This window comes from Raphanus sativus, chromosome 6, assembly GCF_000801105.2.
Source record: "Raphanus sativus cultivar WK10039 chromosome 6, ASM80110v3, whole genome shotgun sequence".
NCBI classification, from domain to species: Eukaryota; Viridiplantae; Streptophyta; class Magnoliopsida; order Brassicales; family Brassicaceae; genus Raphanus; species Raphanus sativus.
In genome coordinates, this window is record NC_079516.1 from 7,150,866 (window position 1) to 7,170,449 (window position 19,584).

Here is a 19,584-nt window from a genome sequence, read left to right on the forward strand (position 1 = left end):
CTGTTTTGGGTTATAAAGTTTGTGTCTTTGAGCTCTCATGTCGACTAGTGTTCAAGGAGAGACAATGGATCTTGATTTAAACCAAGACCCATCTTCTGGTTCCGAGATTTCTCCATGGTCAAACGAGCTCGACACTACTCACTCGCGGATTCAAGAATCAGGCAACGAGAAACACCAACAACACCAGTACATGTTATCCGCAACCAGAGAATCAGTGGAAGAAAAGTAAGTAATGTCTTCACTTATCCTATGTTTTTAATTAGGGTTATTTTACGTGTTAATGTTTCATTTTGGGATGAAAACGAAGCTTCATCCGGATGTGCCCAAAACCGGGGTTAGGCACATTTCAAAGTCATCCTCACACGTGGAATTAGAAAAACATATAAATATAACAAAAACAGTTGAGTAATATAATTAGTTTGAAGAGATTTGAAGAAGCCATGGACTGCTGCTGAGATGGAACACAAGTAAAGAAACGAGAGGAAGTGACTAATTTAAATTAATTATTCATCATCTGTTGCATATATAAAAGGAGATGAAATACAACTTCAAGTTTTACTCTTGTTTGAAAGAACGTGTTAATTGACTAATCACTAACCTGTTAGTTATATTTGCACAGAGGTTGGAATATAACATCCAACAAGTACGGAAGCTCCTGAGTATTGTCCGAGATCCACTTTTCTGACATGACCACTCTCCGCAAAAATGATGTATGATTTGTTAATTTGGCCATACATATCAAAAACCACAGTGAGCTTCTTCTCCTCATCAATAAAAAAATGGCCAGACCTAAAACGATGATCAATGCGTTGCATCGTCTCAGTTCCAACTTTGAAGAATTTGCTCCATGAAACCACGTAGGGATCTTCGATCTTATTTGTGACCCAAATATCAACCCGAAAAGTACTCCGTGGTGAAAATAACAATGCAAGCTTCTCTTCTTTAACTGAAGATAGAAAAACACTATCTCTAGAGGGATAGGACGGAGGCAGAGGCAGAGGTAGAGATGGTCCAAACCTCTCTCTTGTAAAATCAAAACAGTGTAAGAAACGACCTTCTGATTCAAAATAAGTGTTTCCCTTCAAAGACAAGCCAATTTCAATATACTTTATTAAATGTCTGTCAAAAGTGGCATCAAGAGTCCTCCACGAATAAGAGCTCACATCGTAGATGTCCATGTGCTTGTTCGAGTTATTAGTCCTTAACCTCAAGATTTTGTGGCTACCACAAGCTTTGTCATAGCCGAACGCAAACCTTTCATACCAACAATATGGTGGGCGTTCGATCCAGCTTCTTTTTCCCCAATAGGGGTTCCAAACAAAAAGCCTACTTCTGTTGTTTATGGTGGTTCTCCATACGCATAGCAGTAAACCGCTGGAGACAAAGACACGAGATAGATAGAGTGTTTGATCTGAATGTTCTCGTGCAATACTTATAGCTTTGCCGTTTATGGATAAACCAAAGTTTTTGTTGTGAGTTTCACAGAGATTGACATTACTCAAATAATCCCTAGAAGCCCCCGTTATCATAATATACACCGTTTCTCTTGCTGCTGCTGCTGCTTTGTCAATGTGCTTATTGGCAAATCTCTCGTCTTTAGATAAAACGTTCCAGTTTTTGCATGTTGATCGCACTGCTCCAATAGATTTCACCGGAACCCTAGAGAGAATCTCCTCCACCAAATCTCTTGGAAGATTCGTTATTGTCATCGTCATATTGTTTCAAGTTTCAAACCTTTTTTTTTTCTTTGTGTGTGCCTCTCGAGTGGCTGTCGATAATAGCACAGAAACCCTAAAAATTAGCAAAGTACTGTATAATATATGTACTGAGAATATTAGGATGTGTTATTGGTTTACATACTTTTATGGATTTGAAAATACAAATCAAATCAAGTGTTATTGGTTTTGTGATTTTATAATCCATATTCAAATTCATTGTTATTGGTTCTATAATTTTAAAATCTGTATTAAAATCCATTGTTATTGGTTTTATGATTTCAAAATAGATTTTAAAATCAAGTGTTATTCAATAATAATGATTTGTTTAAGGATTTGATTTAAAATTGGATCAGAATGGATTTGTGAGTGATTTTAAGTTAAAAATACAAAGGAGCAAATATTGCATTGAACCTTGTTATTTTGACAAGTTCGTATATGTATTGCATATGTTAATTATAAAAGGCACTAACAAAAGATACGAGACTTTTCAAATTGCAAATTGAACGTCCCATTCGACGTGTAACCACAAGAGCTGGTCAAGATTATATAGAAAATGTGCTGAAAGAAGATCCTCTTCACTTTAGAGAGTTATATCGAATGTATCCAGATATTTTCTTGAAGTTATGCAATCTCATCCGAGAGAAGACAGGGTTAACTGATACAAGATATATTAGCCTTGAAGAAATGGTTGCATCTTTTCTCTTGGTAGTTGGCCAAAATGCAAGGTATTGCTATACACGAGATACTTTTAAAAGATCCAAATTTGCTATAAGTGAGAACTTTCATAAAGTTTTGCAAGCTTTAAACCAAATTTCACCAAGTTTCATGGCTACCGCTGGACCTGGAATACCTCAAAAGATTAGGGAAAATACAAGATTTTATCCTTATTTTAAGGTACTTATATATATATAATTTTTATCTATGTTCTTATCATTATTATTTTGATCATATATTTGTTATATTTTTAGGATTGTGCAGGAGCTATCGATGGTACACATATATTTGCAATGGTACAAAAAAAAGAAGCATTTGCTTTCCGAAACCGAAAAGGAGATATATCACAAAATGTATTGGCTGCATGTAATTTTGATCTTGAGTTCATATACGTACTCAGTGGATGGGAAGGTTCAGCTCATGATTCAAAAATATTAAATGATGCTTTAACAAGGAACACAAATCGACTACCAGTTCCAGAAGGTACATATAAATATGTATAATATATATTGTAATCCTTGATAATATTTCCATAAATAATTATTTATTTTTAAATATCAGGAAACTTTTATCTGGTTGATTGCGGTTTCGCAATCGTCGCAACTTTTTGGCTCCATATCGTGGTGTTCGATACCATCTACAAGAGTTTTCTGGTCAAGATACTACTCCACAAAATGACAAAGAGTTGTTCAATCATCGTCATGCTTTTCTGAGGAATGTTATCGAGAGAATTTTCGGTATATTCAAATCTCGATTTCTAATATTTAAGTCTGCACCTCCTCTTCCTTATAAGACACAAACGGAAATAGTACTTGTGTGTGCTGGTTTACATAACTTTCTTCGAAAGTTCTGTCGAACAGATATTTTTCCTGAAGAAAAAGATTCTGATGACGTGCAAAAACTTCAAGAAGTTAATAACAACGATGAAGAAATTCTTGCAACTCAAGATCAACAAAGAGAACAAGCCAATCAAATGAGAGCGACAATAGCTACAGAAATGTGGACAGATTTTATGTTATCATAATATACAAAATGCTAAACACATATTATAGTTTTTATATTTATTTTATTACAGAACTGAAATTATTTATTATTATTATTTTGATTACTCCTTCATATAAGAAGCAGTTATGTTACTACTGTTTTTTTGGTTCTGACGTTCTGTCCTTGTATATTGTACTTTTGTACAAGTAGTTCTCATTATGTAAGTTGTAGTTCTCATGAGGTGACGAGCAAAAGCATTGAAAATAAATTTAGTTCACTTTCAAATGTTATCTTCGTAAGATACAAATTGTATCATGTCAATTCTATACATTATAATTTGACTGAAATTCTAGTTATTTTGATTCAAATAAAAGATCCAAATTTGCTATAATTGTATCATGTCAATTCTAGTTATTTTGATTCTGAAATCTATACCATTGATTCTGAAATCTATATATTTGATTTTAAAATCAATGGATTTATCAAAATTTCTAAATCCAAAAAAGATTCCTAAATTCATCAAAATACTACAACCAATAACCCCCACTAAAAGAATTTAATCTCACCAAATTAGTAAAGTAAACTTGATTAGTTATCACATTCTCCATAATTCTAGGATGAATCATTAACTTTAATTATATAACTCATTATTGATTAATTAAAAATTAATATTATAAACATTATTTAAAAAATAAACGGAAAACGTGTTTGAGAAGAAAAAAAAAGATAATTCCATATATTTATTTTGTGTTTATCTACATCTTTCTTTCTTATTTCTTAATTTTATAATTAGTAGTTTTATATATACGCATATAATTATTAGATTTATCATTATACTAAAATAATTTTAAATTAATTTATATAATTTTAAATTGAAATATGCCATGGAATATATTTTTAAAACTACTAATTTATTTTAGTAATAGAATGCTAAAAAGAGATAATAAGCAATAAAAAATAAATATTATTTATATTTGTTTGTTAATGTGATTTTTTCTAAACAGGTTTTACTGGGAATGAAATCGTCTATTATAATATTTACAACATATCTGTCTCCAAAAGAGAATATTTTAAAATTATTAACTTTTTAATTACATCAAGTACCTTATACTTATAAAAATTGAAAATTAAATTTATTTAATTTTTTAAGAGTTTCACAGAATCATAACTTTGTTAAATTAAAGTTTCTTTAAGAGACTATTATGTAAAGAAAATTTTTATTCTAATTTTTAATAAAAAACTGTATTTTCCAAATTTATTTGTTTGATTTATAATTATTAAAGCTTTAAAGTTAAAAGATCATTTAAAATAACAAATTATAGTTTTGGAATAAAGAAATACTAGTTTATAGGAAAAATAATAATCTCTATTTTGAAATTAAAAATATAGATTGACTATAGTTTATTTTCTCTATTATAGCATTTAGAAATGAAAATAACAATAAATAGTAAATATTCCTATCTTATACATTACATATTAATGTTTTATTTTTCAACATGGTTGGTCTATTTAAGTGTTTATTCAGTTATTATATGAGGTATTTCACAATAAAATTATGCATATATTAATAGTTTTATTTATTTTGATTAATATAATATGTAAAGTTGGATTTTGGTTAACATTCTTATGCATTTGACTTACTTTGAGATTTTGTAGGTCTGGCAATTTCAATAATTATTTTTTAATAACATCACTTTATATTAACAATATATATATTTTTATTTAATTGATTATTGTTTATAAATTAATAAAAAACTGGTTAAAGATAAAAAAAATATTAAATTAAAAGATATTATTTTTATCCAAAATAATGTTTTTGAATCAATAAAATTTGAAAATTTGAAAGATTCGTAAAATAATATAAATTCAATGTTTTATTTATAATTTTATATCCACATGTGCAGGCTAAACACGTAGTTAGATATAAAAAAATTATGTTTGAAAGCATAAATCAAATGATGTTAAAAGTTGTACCCAAATCCTTGAGATGGGTATATCATTGAAGATTAGGATATCATAAAACTGATATTTTGAGGTCTCTCCGTTTTGTAAAATTTAATAACTTAATTTTTATTACATATTTGCATAGAAGAGATGAAACACAACTTCAAATTTATCTATCCCCTAGTCTAATTTGAAAGAACATTTAAACGGTTTAAGCCCTAATTTACTTACATTTGCACAGAGATTGGAACATAACATCCCACAAGTTTGCAAGTTCTTGTGTACGGAGATTGTTTGAGATCCACTTTTCTGACCTGATCACTCTCTCCATCAATGATGGAAGCTGTTTTGTATTCACTAAAAGCCACAGAGACCTTCTTCTCCTCATTAATCAAGAAAATCCCAAACTGAACACTAACTCCCCCATCACTTCAAGTCTAAAGAAGTTGCTCCACTACACCGCATCAGGCTCAATCTTATTAGTAATCCAAATTTCAATCTCAAAGGTAAGCCACCGGCATAACAACGCTGCAAGCTTCTCTTCTCTAACTGTAGACAGAATCATATTACCTAAAATATAAGAATCAAAAGGCAGAGGCAAAGGCAGAGGCGGACCAAATTCATCTCTTGTAAAAGCATAAGAGAGTGGAGAATCATATTAATGTTTTTATTTTTAATATCTGTAGAAAGCCGGCAACTATTTCCCTTCAGATTCAAGTTAGGTCTGTGAAGCAATTCTACATTCTTCTCAAGAGTGGCATCAGGAGTGTTCCATGAGTTAGAGCTAAAATTGTAGATGTAGAAGTTACTATTGTCAAACCTCAATATTTTGTGGTTACTGCGAGATTGGTCGTATCCGAAAGCGTGTTTGATCCATCTTGTCGTTCTCCAATAAGGGTTATGAATAATGAAGTACTTATATTTTTTTTTTGTCACGAATGAAGGACTTATATATTTACAGCAAGATCCAAGCTTACGGATATCAAGTCGAAAACGGTAGAGTATTTGTCACGTTTTTAATATTTGTAAACTAGGTGTTTTCCTGCACTATGTGCAGTAAAAAAATTTAAAATATTTTCTAAGAAATAAACATAAATTATATTTATTTTTTATTAATATTATAAATTTTCTTTTTCTTATTAATATTTTAATATAAATTTGATTTAACTGAACATTAAAATTAAGATAAAAACAATTTTGTTTATTTTGAAATATATTTAAAAATGTGCATGTATATATTTAAAATTATAATCTTAGGTAGATTTTTCTATCTATTTATTTTAATTAAATATATTACATAAATATGTAAAATTTCATAATTGTCAAAAATTAAAATTAAACTATATTTATAAAATCTGTAGATATATATATAAGAAACTAATGATTTTACGATTTAATTTGATTTTATGATTTAATTTTTATAATTTTCTAAAAATATGTATATATTTTTGAAATATTTTTAATTTAAATGAAATTTCAAAATTTGAAATGTCATAATTGAATATATTTATTTTAATGATGATTTATGAGTTATTACCATATTTTTTAAAAAGTCCAAAAATATAAATCGACAATAAATGTAATACATGAGTTATTACCATATTTAAAAAGTTTACCAAAAATATAAATTAACATTAATATAATTTTCCATGTCATATTAATCTATAAGACATATCAATTTTAGTAGCCATGCTATATTACTTTTGTGAAAATGATTGTAGAAGACATGTGGTAAAATCACTTCTCAAATATAATCTAGGGGATGAAAATTTTATAATTGTCAAAAATTAAAATTAAAAAATATTTATAAAACTGTAGATATATATAAGAAACTAATGATTTTACGATTTAATTTGATTTTATGATTTAATTTTTTTAATTTTCTAAAAATATGTATATATTTTTGAAATATTTTTAATTTAAATGATATTTTGAAATTTAAAATGTCATAATTGAATATATTTATTTTAATGATGATTTATGAGTTATTACCATATTTTTAAAAAGTCCAAAATATAAAATCGAAAATAAATGTAATATATAAGTTATTACCATATTTTAAAAAATTTACCAAAAATATAAATTAACATTAAGTATAATTTTCCATGTCATATTATCCTATAAGATATGTTATCAATTTTATTAGCCATGTCATATTAATTTTTGTGAGAATGATTGTAGAGAAGACATGTGGTAAAAATTGTCCATGTCATATTAATTTATAAGACATGTCATCAATTTTAGTAGCCATGTCATATTATTTTTGTAAGAATGATTGTAGAGAAGACATGTGGCAAAATCACTTCTCAAATATAGTCTACTAGGTGTTTTCCTGCACCATGTGCAGTAAAAGAATTTTAAAATATTTTTAATAGATAAATATAAATTATATTTTTTTATTAATATTATTAATTTTCTTTTTTCTTATCAGTATTTTAATAAAATTTAATTTAACTGAACATTAAAATTAAGATAAAACAATTTTGTTTATTTTGAATTATATTTAAGAATGTGCATGTGTATATTTAAAATTATAATCTTAGATAGATTTTTCTATCTATTTATTTTAATTAAGTATATTGAATGAATATGTAAAATTGCATATTGTCAAAAATTAAAATTAAAAAATATTTATAAAATCAGTAATATATATAAGAAACTAATAATTTTGCAATTTAATTTGATTTTATTTTTTTTTTATAATTTTCAAAAAAATGTATATATTTTTGAAAACTTTTTAATTTAAATGATATTTCGAAATTTGAAATGTCATAATTGAATATATTTATTTTAATGATGATTTATGAGTTATTACCATGTTTTTAAAAAGTCCAAAAATATAAATCGATAATAAATGTAATATATGAGTTATTACCATATTTTAAAAAGTTTACCAAAAATATAAATTAACATTAAATATAATTGTCTATGTCATATTAATCTATAAGATATGTCATCAATTTTAGTAGCTATGTCAAAATTATTAATCTAAATGTTTTCGTGCACCATGTATAGTGATGAATTTTTTAAAAGTTAAATTTTATATTTTAAAATGTAATTTATTAATATTATATATTTTATTATTTTGACCAGTAATTAATATAAATATCATTAATTAAGCATAAATTTAAGAGAAAATATTTTTTTAAAGTATTTTTAAGAATATATATGTATATATATAAAGTTAAAATCTTAGATAAAAAAATTATTTATTTCATTTGGTTAAATGTATTAAATCAACTTGTACAAAATTACTAAAAACATATAAAATTGTATAGTTATCAAAAATTAAAACTAAATAATATTTATATAATTTGCAGATATCTAAAAGAAACTAATGATATTACAATTTAAATTTTCTAAAAAATTTCAGAAAATTTTAGATAATAATTTTTTATAATTATAAAAGTAAAATTATATAATATTTCGAAATTCAAAATGTCATATTTGAATATATTTATTTTAGTAATGATTTATGAGTTATTACCATATTCTACAAAGTTTACCAAAAATATAAATCAATATTAGATGTAATATATGAGTTATTGCCATATTCTAAAAAGATTTCCAAAAATATATATCAACATTAATTATAATTGTCCATGTCATATTTAATCATATGACATGTCATCAATCTTAGTAGCCACGTCACAATTTTTTTTGTGAAAACGATTGTAGAGAAGACATGTGGCAAATCACTTCTCAAATATAGACTAGGGGATGGGATTAAATTCATGGTAAAAATAAAAAGGATAAAACGAAAGGCAACCGTAACAAACTAAAGATGCTGCAGCAGAATAAAACAAAGATTTGATGACGATATCCTATAAGATAGGAAACATTTATTTATTTGGCTGTAAAAGAAGTTTAAAGATAAACAACAAATAAATAATCATAATCCTGTTAGAAATGAGTTTCAAAACCAATTTGACATTGGTTCATGAGAATGTAGGGTGGTACAAATACAGGCGATGGTTGATCACAAATCTCATAGAACACTTCCCAAAGAACTCCTAAACTCAAACACACTATAAGACACGTAAGAGAAGATGCATGAATACAACGACATGTATGAATACAACGAAGAAGATGGAGGGATTCAGTTTCAACCCTACGAGGACGAACTCATCAACGAATATTTAATCCCCAAATTAAAAGGTCAACCGCGTGAAGAGATCACTACGAAGGATGTTTACTCAAAGGAGCCATGGTTGCTGGACCATCCCATGGGTTCCTTTTTCAAGAAGAACGAGTGGTACTATATTGTGACAAGGACTCAACTCTCTAAGAAGAAGATTGGCTGTGGTAAGAAAGCGAAACGGAAGATCACCCGAGACGACGATAGTGGGTCTTGGAAGGCTAATGCGAAAGGCTATATCAGGGACGAGGAAACAAAGATGGTCATTGGGCAACATCAAACCCTAGCTTTTGTTAAAAGCAAAGTAAATAACGAGAAGAAGCAGAAGAGGGGAGACAATACTTCTTGTGATGTTGTTGTACCAGGTAGCGAGAGTAGCTGGATTATGACAGAATATATGCTTCCGGAAATAGAAGGTAAGTTTCGTGAACTGGTCATATGCAAGATTCATGTGATCGAGAATTCCAATGAGAAGAAGAAGGATGGATGATCGTCATGAAGCTTCTACTTCTAGAATTTAGATTAGGTCTCTCTTATTGTTAATTAGACTACGATGTTGGTTCTTTTCCTGTTGAATGAAATCATGATAATCTTGTTATTTGTGTTATGATTTGATTGTCGATTTAAACACACCCACTAACGGATTTGAATTCTGAACCACTAAACCCAAGTTTGTAATCTTTCAAATTCAGAAAAGTTGGCGACTTTGCTTAGTGTCTCTATCAATGGTCAAACTGCCAAATTTGTGAAATTAAGATCAAGAATCATAAGAACTAAAAGACTTCTTGCTCTGTAACTTCTCTTCTTGGTTCCCCCCATGTTTGTAGTGTATTTACCTTGAGTTGTTGATCGTTTCTTTTCCTCTATGTTGATGTGATCTGTTCACAACAATAATAGTTTCCTTGGTGATTGAAGGGGTCATCAACATATACTTTCTTTGACAGGGTTATTTTGTAGTTGCCAAACAACAGCAAAAAGGACAGAAACATTGCTTGTCTTAAAGATTTGATTGATCGTGAACTTGTACAAAGTTTCTTTGAATTCAACAAAAAAAGGATATAGTTTGGTAATCCGCAAGATCAAATCTGAGTCCTGCTCTGGCTCTAGATGAAAGCATAATGTTATTCAATACAAAAACATACATGTGGGAGCTTGAGATTTTAAAGCCAGACATGGAGGAGCGTGGCGAGTGCGGGAGCTTTTATGGTTTTGTGGATGAGTGGATGGTGTTGGCTGATAAGATGTATTTAGGGCTGAGGCCTGTTCGTTACTGCCTTGTTTACGACCCAGCGGAAAATATATGGAGACAGGATGATATTAATATTAGAATGAGTTACATAAAGAGGGCGACCGCTTGTGTCTTTTTTTTTCTTTTCTACGACGCGGACCATGGTCCTTCAACGAATGGATGTGTTCGATACAACGATGGAGCCCGGAACTCATGGAGGATGGATGATCTCCAACACATTGCTTTCTGGGTTCAATTCCTGTCAGGCCGAATGGTTACTCATATTGGTCGTATAAGGATCATCGAATCTTGACTACGTTCGTATAAGGATTCTCTGTTCTGCAAGCATTCCTCTTAAGTTCCAACGACAATTTCAGTTTGGTAATCAAACTGTAACGTTAAGGTTTCGCTATGAAAAGTTGCGAGGATTCTGCACCTTTTGTGGACTCTTGACTCATGGCGCTTCCGAGTGTCCTTCTGGTAACGAAGACATCCCATCTCTGGGACCAGAAGATGATGATGATAACGACTCTGATGATGATGAAGGTCATCCTCCAGGCTTCCCTGATACGTCTCATACTGAGCCGGTTCCACCACATTCACATGGTATAGAGCCACACAAGGACAACGGACCTTCATCGTCTAAGAAAAAGGAAATCAGAGGACTCTCCTTCTGCTACTGCAACAAGAACAACTTGTAACTCCGCACGCCAGGCTCTCTACATGGAGGATTATGAAGAACATTTTGCTAAAAGAAAGAGGGTACAAGAAGAATACAATAAGAAATTGTTTAGATTTGATAAAAGATTTGTACATGATCCGGAGTTTCGTCAAGTTATTCAAAACGGATGGTTAGATACGGATTTAAGTCGGAATGTGTCCCTTAAAACACGTATACGGCAATGTCGTCACAGTATCTCTGTATGGAAGTCTACTGCTCAAACAAATTCTCGGAAACAAACTAATAGCTTGATTCAGAAGATTGATGAAGCTCACACCGATTCCATCTCTACTACTGAAGATATTCACCTTCTCCAAAATCAGTTGACTGAAGCATATAGACAGGAGGAAGAATACTGGTATAATAAAAGCCGAGTACGTTGGTTGAATAAAGGAGATCGTAACACTAGGTTTGACCATGCGTTTACGAAGAATAGAAGAGCGATGAATACAATTCTTTCAGTTCATGATAGCTCTGGGAATGTAGTTAAAAGGTAATAAGCATATTGCACGGGTGGCTACTTCTTTTTACAGTGTTCTTTTTACGTCATCAAATCCTCCAAATATCACATATAAGCATATTGCACGGGTGTTTTTGATATTGGTGCAAGTCGTGCTCCAGGGCCAGATGGATTTACGGCTGCTTTCTTTCGCTCCTACTGGGATATAGTGGGTCCTGCAGTTATCCAAGAGGTTCGTTCTTTCTTTGAAACAGGAGTTATGGATCCGGATATCAATCACACACACCTCTGTTTAATACCAAAGATAGAACGACCGTTTTCTATGAAAGATTTTAGACCCATTGCGTTATGTAATGTGATATATAAAGTTATTTCAAAGATCCTGGTATGGCGATTAAAGAAAGTTCTTCCTCATACAGTAGCAGAGAACCAAACGGCTTTTATTTCTGGTAGACATATTTCTGATAATGCTCTCTTAGCTCATGAATCTTTTCATTCTTTACGAGTTAATAAGAGATGTGCAAGCTCATATATGGCTGTTAAGACAGATATTAGTAAGACTTATCACCGTATAGAATTGAGCTTTTTAGAAGAGGTTATGAGGAAAAAAGGATTCAGTGAGGTCTGGATAGGTTGGATCATGGGATATGTAACGTCTGTTTCTTTTTCGGTTTTGATCAATGGGAGTCCATATGGAAGATTTTCTCCGAGTCGAAGCTTGAGACAAGGTGATCCTCTGTCACCATACCTTTTTATTTTGTGTTCAGATGTGCTGTCATCTCTTATTCAAGAAGCAGAAAGTACAAATCAGTTAACCCCACTTCGTCTCACGGTTGGAGGTCCATCTATATCTCACCTATTGTTTGCGGATGATTCATTATTTTTTGTGAAAGCTGATCAGCGGAATGCAACCAAACTCCTACATATTTTCAAACAATACGAGATTGGATCGGGCCAACTTGTAAATCTAGAGAAGTCTAGTATTACTTTCGGAACAAAAGTCTTTCAACATTCCCGTGATTCACTGCAACAGATTCTGGGAATTCATAAGGTAGGTGTGTTGGATAAGCTTCATTGCTTAGACAACAAGTTATCCAAAAAAGGTAAAGATGGATAACTAATACTAATAGGATTAGGATTAAAGATAAGATTCCTAGTTCAAGTTGTATTAGGTTAAGATAAGGATCCTATCAACTATATATAGAGATCAAAGCTAAGTTGTAATCTCACGAGACAAAAGAAAGTTTAAGAAAGATTAATAAAACAAAGGCAAACGTTTTATTAAAACAGAGCAATATTCACAGAAGAGAAACAGAGTACTATCAGACTTTATTTGGTATCAGAGCACGTGTTAATTCTGGTGCAAAGCGAAGGTTGAGATAGAAGTATCCATGGCTGATACTAAAGACTTGACAGAGGTTAAAAGCCCGACACCACCAGGAAGAAGAGAAGATGCTCCAAGTGCAATAGTTTGTCCAATGCTTACGACGACAAACTACAATGTCTGGGCAAAGAAGATGAAAGCTCTATTCAAGTTTTATAGGGTATGGGAAGCAATTGATCCAGGAACAGAAGATGAAGGAAAGAATAGTATGGCGACTATACTCCTGTATCAATCGGTGTCTGAGAATCTGGTAATGCAGATTGGAGATGATGATACTCCTAAAGAGATTTGGGAATCAATCAAAACAAGAAACCTTGGAGCAGAACGAGTTAGAACAGCCCGACTGTGTACACTAATGAATGAATTTGATAGATTGAGAATGAATGATTCAGACTCTATTGATTCATTCACTAGTAAAATATCTGAAATTACCTCGAAAGCGGCCTCGTTAGGACAGAGTATTGAAGAATCTAAGAAAGTAAAGAAACTTCTTGACAGTCTACCTTTGAAGTACATTCATATGACGGCTTCACTGGAGCAGATGTTAGATTTGAATTCGATCGAATATGAGGAGATTATTGGAAGACTCAAAGCGTTTGAGGAACGAGTAAAGCAAAAGGAAGCCCAAGCATCTCAAGATCATCAAGGAAGTCTCTTATACTCGAAGACTTATGATCAGACAGGAACTGATAATTCGAGAGGGAGAGGTAGAGGACAGAATACAGGACGCGGCAGAGGAAACAGAGGGAGAGGTCGTGGAAGAAACAACTCTGGAGAATGGAACAAGGAGAAGAGAGACTATTCTCAGATTGTCTGTTTTAGCTGTAAGAAAAAGGGTCACTTTGCCTCTGTCTGCCCCGAGAAGAAACAAGAAGAACAAGAGCTTAATGTAGCAGAAACTGAGAAAGCCGATATAGCTTTGCTTATGCATGAAGTTGTCTTGCTTAATGAAGAAAAGATTATATTGAAGTCACTCAATAGTAGCAAGAACGAAGAAGGAGTCTGGTACCTAGACAATGGTGCCAGTAATCATATGACTGGTGAGAGATCGTTTTTCTCAGAACTTAACGAGAAGATAAAGGGGAAGGTAAGATTTGGAGATGGTTCCTATATCAACATTGATGGCAAAGGGTCCATACTGTTCGAAGCAAAGAATGGTGAGCAGAAGCTTCTCACTGACATCTACTATCTTCCGGAACTAAAAAGTAACATAATAAGCTTAGGACAAGTAACTGAACAAGGGTGTGATGTAAGATTGAAGGATGATTATCTTACATTGAGAGATCACAATGGAAGGCTGCTTGCAAGAGTTCAAAGAGGTCCAAACCGACTATATAAGTTAAGTCTGAAAGTTGGTAAACCTACCTGTTTGCACGCAAAGATTGAGGAGATACCGTGGAGATGGCATGCAAGACTTGGACATATTAGTTTCCAGACTATGAAAGCTATGTCTACTAAGGAGATGGTTGTCGGTTTGCCAGAGATTAGAGGAGATAATCAAATCTGTGATTCTTGTCTTGTAGGTAAACAAACCAGACTGTCTTTTCCTCAAGCCACAGCCTACAGATCATCACAGATTCTTGGCCTTATTCATGCTGATCTATGTGGTCCAATTTCACCGGCTACACTCGGAAGCAATAGGTATATCTTTGTAATAATAGACGACTGCACAAGGTATATGTGGTCTATATTATTAAAAGATAAAGGAGATGCGTTTGAGAAATTCAAGTTATTCAAGTTGTTTGTCGAGAAAGATGTCAACAAGAAGATAAGAACTCTACGAACTGATAGGGGAGGTGAATTTACTTCAAACGAATTTCAAGAGTTTTGTAACAACAACGGTATAAGGCGTCATCTGACTGCTCCTTACACGCCGCAACAAAACGGCGTTGTCGAGAGAAGAAACCGAACCTTGATGGAGATGACGAGAAGCATGTTAAAGGCTAAGAATGTTCCTAACTATATGTGGGGTGAAGCGGTCAGACACGCAACGTATCTGATCAACAGAGTTCCTACACGAGCACTGAAGGATCAGACCCCGTATGAAAGTCTAAGAGGAAGAAAGCCGAGTGTGGGTCATATTAAGGTCTTTGGTTGTGTTGCTCACGCAAAGGTTGACTCTGTTCACTTAAGAAAGCTTGATGACAGGTCACATTCTCTAGTCCATCTTGGCATTGAACCGGGAACTAAAGCATACAGGCTTTATAACCCTAGTACAAAGAAGATAATTGTAAGCAGAGATGTGATTTTCAGAGAAGACTTGGCTTGGAATTGGAAGGGAGAAAAACAAGTTGCTAGTCAAGAGGAAAGCAGAGACTCGGGATGTTTAACTTGTCTTGGGGTATTACTAATGATGAAGGATGTGGTCCATTCACTGTTAGCAACCAACAAGGAAGCAATGTACAAGTTGAAGAAGAAACAAAGGAAGCAGAGCAGGTCATAACAGAGACTGAAACAGAGCCTGTTTCAAACCCGGAGCTACGAAGATCAACTCGAGAGACTAGACCTCCTGCCCATCTCAAAGACTATGTTATGATCGCAGATACTGAATGTGAGATGCTACTCCTCATCCTTAATGACGAACCAATCAACTACAAGGAAGCAAGAAAAGACAAACGTTGGAGAGATGCTTGTTCAGACGAGATCGATTCCATTAATAAGAATGAGACTTGGATATTGATTGAAAAGCCACCAGGAGTGAAAGTCATTGGACTTAGGTGGGTGTTTAAGATTAAGAGGAACGCAGACGGGACGATCAATAAGTTTAAATCTAGGCTTGTAGCAAAAGGATATGTTCAAGAACTAGGTGTTGATTTTGAAGAAGCATTCGCTCCAGTAGCCCGACTTGAGACAATCAGACTCTTAACCGGACTAGCTGCTGCGAATCAATGGGAGATTCATCACATGGACGTCAAAACTGCGTTTCTTCACGGTGAACTAAACGAGGACGTATATGTTTCTCAGCCCGAAGGATTTGAAAAGAAGGGAGAAGAACATAAGGTTTTCAAATTATCAAAGGCCTTATATGGTCTGAGACAAGCTCCAAGAGCTTGGAACACGAAGCTAGATCAGATATTGAAAGGATTGAAGTTTAAGAAGTGCTCAAAAGAAAGTTCTGTATATCGCAGACAGGATGGAGACTCACTTCTGATCGTAGCTATTTACGTAGATGATCTTTTCATTACAGGAGACTCGCTTGCAGTGATCAAAGATTTTAAAACATCTATGTCAAAGAGTTTTGAGATGTCTGATCTTGGGAAGTTAAGTTACTATCTCGGTATTGAAGTAAGACAAATGCAAGATGGAATAGAGATCAAGCAAGAAGCGTATGCAAAGCGTATAGTGGAAGAAGCAGGTTTGGATACTTGCAACCCTACACTAATACCTATGGAGTTTGGTCTTAAGCTGTCTAAAGCAACAGAAGAACCAGAAGTAGATGCAACTGTCTATAGAAGAAGGATTGGTTGTCTTCGGTATCTCCTCCATACAAGACCTGACCTTGCCTTCTCAGTCGGAGTACTCAGTAGGTACATGCACTCTCCGCGTAAGTCACACGGGGAAGCTCTTAAGCAAGTCTTAAGGTATTTACGAGGAACTCTTGGTTTTGGCTTGGTATATAAGAAGGGAGGAACCAAGAAACTCATCGGCTATAGCGACAGTAGTCATAACACTGACATGGACGATGGTAAGAGCACTACGGGTCACTTGTTCTGCTTTGGACAAGAGATAGTTGCTCTCTCATCCTGCGAATCAGAGTTCGTTGCAGCTACAGAAGCTGCTAAGCAAGCCATTTGGCTTCAAGAATTGATGAGCGAGATTACAGGAAGAAAGGGAGAGAAGACTCTGATCAGAATCGACAATAAGTCAGCTATCGCGTTAACTAAGAATCCGGTCTTTCATAGAAGAAGTAAACACATCCACAAGAGGTTCCATTTCATACGGGAATGCATTGAGAATGATCAACTCGATGTTGAACACGTCCCTGGCAAGGAGCAGCTTGCAGATGTACTTACAAAAGCCTTCGCGAAAATACAGTTCAAGGAGATGAGGGAGAATATACGCGTACAAGACTTAGCTCAAGACACAATGAAGCTTAAGAGGGTGAATGTTGGATAAGCTTCATTGCTTAGACAACAAGTTATCCAAAAAAGGTAAAGATGGATAACTAATACTAATAGGATTAGGATTAAAGATAAGATTCCTAGTTCAAGTTGTATTAGGTTAAGATAAGGATCCTATCAACTATATATAGAGATCAAAGCTAAGTTGTAATCTCACGAGACAAAAGAAAGTTTAAGAAAGATTAATAAAACAAAGGCAAACGTTTTATTAAAACAGAGCAATATTCACAGAAGAGAAACAGAGTACTATCAGACTTTAAGGTGGAGGAGGTAAATATCTAGGATTACCGGAACAATTTGGTCGAAATAAGTGTAAGCAGTTCCAGTATATTAAAGATAATGTACTCCGGAAGATAGGTGGATGGCAAAACCGTTTCTTAACAAAAGCTGGAAAAGAAATCTTGATAAAATCTGTAGCTTTTGCTATGCCAGTTTTTTCAATGAATTGTTTCCAACTACTCCAATAACTCTGCAAAGAGATTGATATCTGATTTCTCAATTTTGGTGGGGATCGACCAATGGAAAACGAAAAATGGCCTGGGTATCATGGAAGAAAATGTCAGTCTCAAAACAACAGGGAGGGCTTGGATTCCGGGATCTTCAACAATTTAACCAAGCCTTGCTTGCTAATCAATACTGGAAGATAGCACACAGACCAAATAGTCTCTTATTTCGGGTCCTGAAGAACAGATACTTTAGGAATGGATCAATTTGGAATGCTACAAAAGGGCACCAAGCTTCATATGGATGGCAATCACTGTTATATGGAAAAGAATTACTTAGTCAAGGATACCAATGTGGTATTGGCAATGGATCAGAATTCAGAAACCTTATTGAGCGACCCGTGGTTACCTACAATACCTCCTCGCTCTCCTTTACTACTCCCGTATACAAATCCAACATTGAAAGTGGATTGCTTGATCAACAAGGAAACAACAGTGGAATCTTGAAGTGCTAGAGGATTTAATCGAGCAACATGATCATCACCTTATAAAGAAAATCTTCTTAGGATCATGTGACTCAAATGATTATAAAATATGGCCTTATACTACTCATGGGAACTACACTGCACGTTATGGCTATCATTTCAGTGTTACAAGGAATGATCCTTCACAAGAGCGACCGCCTTTATACTCTCATCCGTATGTGTCTAAAGCAATATGGAATGCTGATGTCGTTCCGAAACTAAAACATTTTCTCTGGAGTATTCCTTCGAAAGCTATTGGAATTACTGAAAACTTGTTACGGAGGAACATTCAGGTAGATCCATATTGTATTCGATGTTGTGATATAGTGGAGACGGCTGATCATATATTTTTCCAATGTCCCTATGCCCAACAAGTCTGGAGACAGGTGGGAATAACGATTTCGAGTTTACATAATCCTCATATACCTATTGAAGATAAGTTACTTACACTTCTCCGACTCTCTAATGATACTGCTATTCTCCGTAAGATTCGTCTTCAACCAGTTTGGCTATTATGGAGACTATGGAAAAGTAGGAACGAATTACTATTCAATTCTAAAGTTATTGCTCCGGAGATCTTGTTTAACCTTGTAGTCTCAGATGTCAATGAATGGGTCTCATATAATCAAGACTATAATGATACTCAAGAGAGGCAACGATCTCGAGTAACACAAGCTAACAAATCTCAATGGAAAAAGCCACCCAGTGGATGGGTTAAATGCAACTATGATGTATCACACCGTACAGGTAATAATTCTTCGGGGATGGGGTGGATTATTCGAAGTAGTAATGGAAGCTTTCTGAATTGTGGACATGGTGCTTTCGAAGGACGATCAACAGTAATTGAATCAGAAGCAACCGCTTTAGTATGGGCTATGCAAGCATGTCTGGCCCTTGGATATCGTAATGTAATATTTGAGGGAGATAACCTCATTCTTCATTCTGTACTTGCACATATGGAGGATAATATTAAACTACAAGTGTTAAAATCAACAATCATGGGACTGCGTCAAAACTTTGTACGGACTCGGTTTGAACACTGCAAACGAGAAGCAAATGGGAGTGCTGATAAACTATCAAAATATTCAATATCTTGTAACCATTTATGGGGTGTGTATCATACGTGTCCATTCTTCCTACAACATTTTGTAATTCTTGATAATGAATAATAGAAACAAAGTTAGCCGGAAAAAAAAATCCAAAAA

The 19,584-nt window shown here is 33.3% G+C and overlaps 3 protein-coding genes across 3 annotated transcripts; 2 read left to right on the forward strand and 1 right to left on the reverse strand.

The window, feature by feature from the left end:
- Positions 1 to 325: 325 nt before the first annotated feature.
- Positions 326 to 1,800, reverse strand: LOC108807727 (putative F-box protein At3g20705). The gene has a single exon (XM_018579974.2). It carries the CDS (start codon positions 1,713 to 1,715, stop codon positions 606 to 608), a length of 1,110 nt encoding a protein of 369 aa, XP_018435476.2. The 5' UTR covers positions 1,716 to 1,800; the 3' UTR covers positions 326 to 605.
- Positions 1,801 to 9,297: 7,497 nt separating this feature from the next.
- LOC108835773 (NAC domain-containing protein 35-like) lies at positions 9,298 to 9,988 on the forward strand. Its single transcript, XM_018608995.2, has one exon. The coding sequence runs from the start codon at positions 9,410 to 9,412 to the stop codon at positions 9,986 to 9,988; it is 579 nt and encodes a 192-aa protein (XP_018464497.2). The 5' UTR covers positions 9,298 to 9,409.
- Positions 9,989 to 17,944: 7,956 nt separating this feature from the next.
- On the forward strand, positions 17,945 to 18,370 carry LOC130495484 (uncharacterized mitochondrial protein AtMg00310-like). Its single transcript, XM_056986886.1, has one exon. It carries the CDS (start codon positions 17,945 to 17,947, stop codon positions 18,368 to 18,370), a length of 426 nt encoding a protein of 141 aa, XP_056842866.1.
- The last annotated feature ends 1,214 nt before the right edge of the window (positions 18,371 to 19,584 follow it).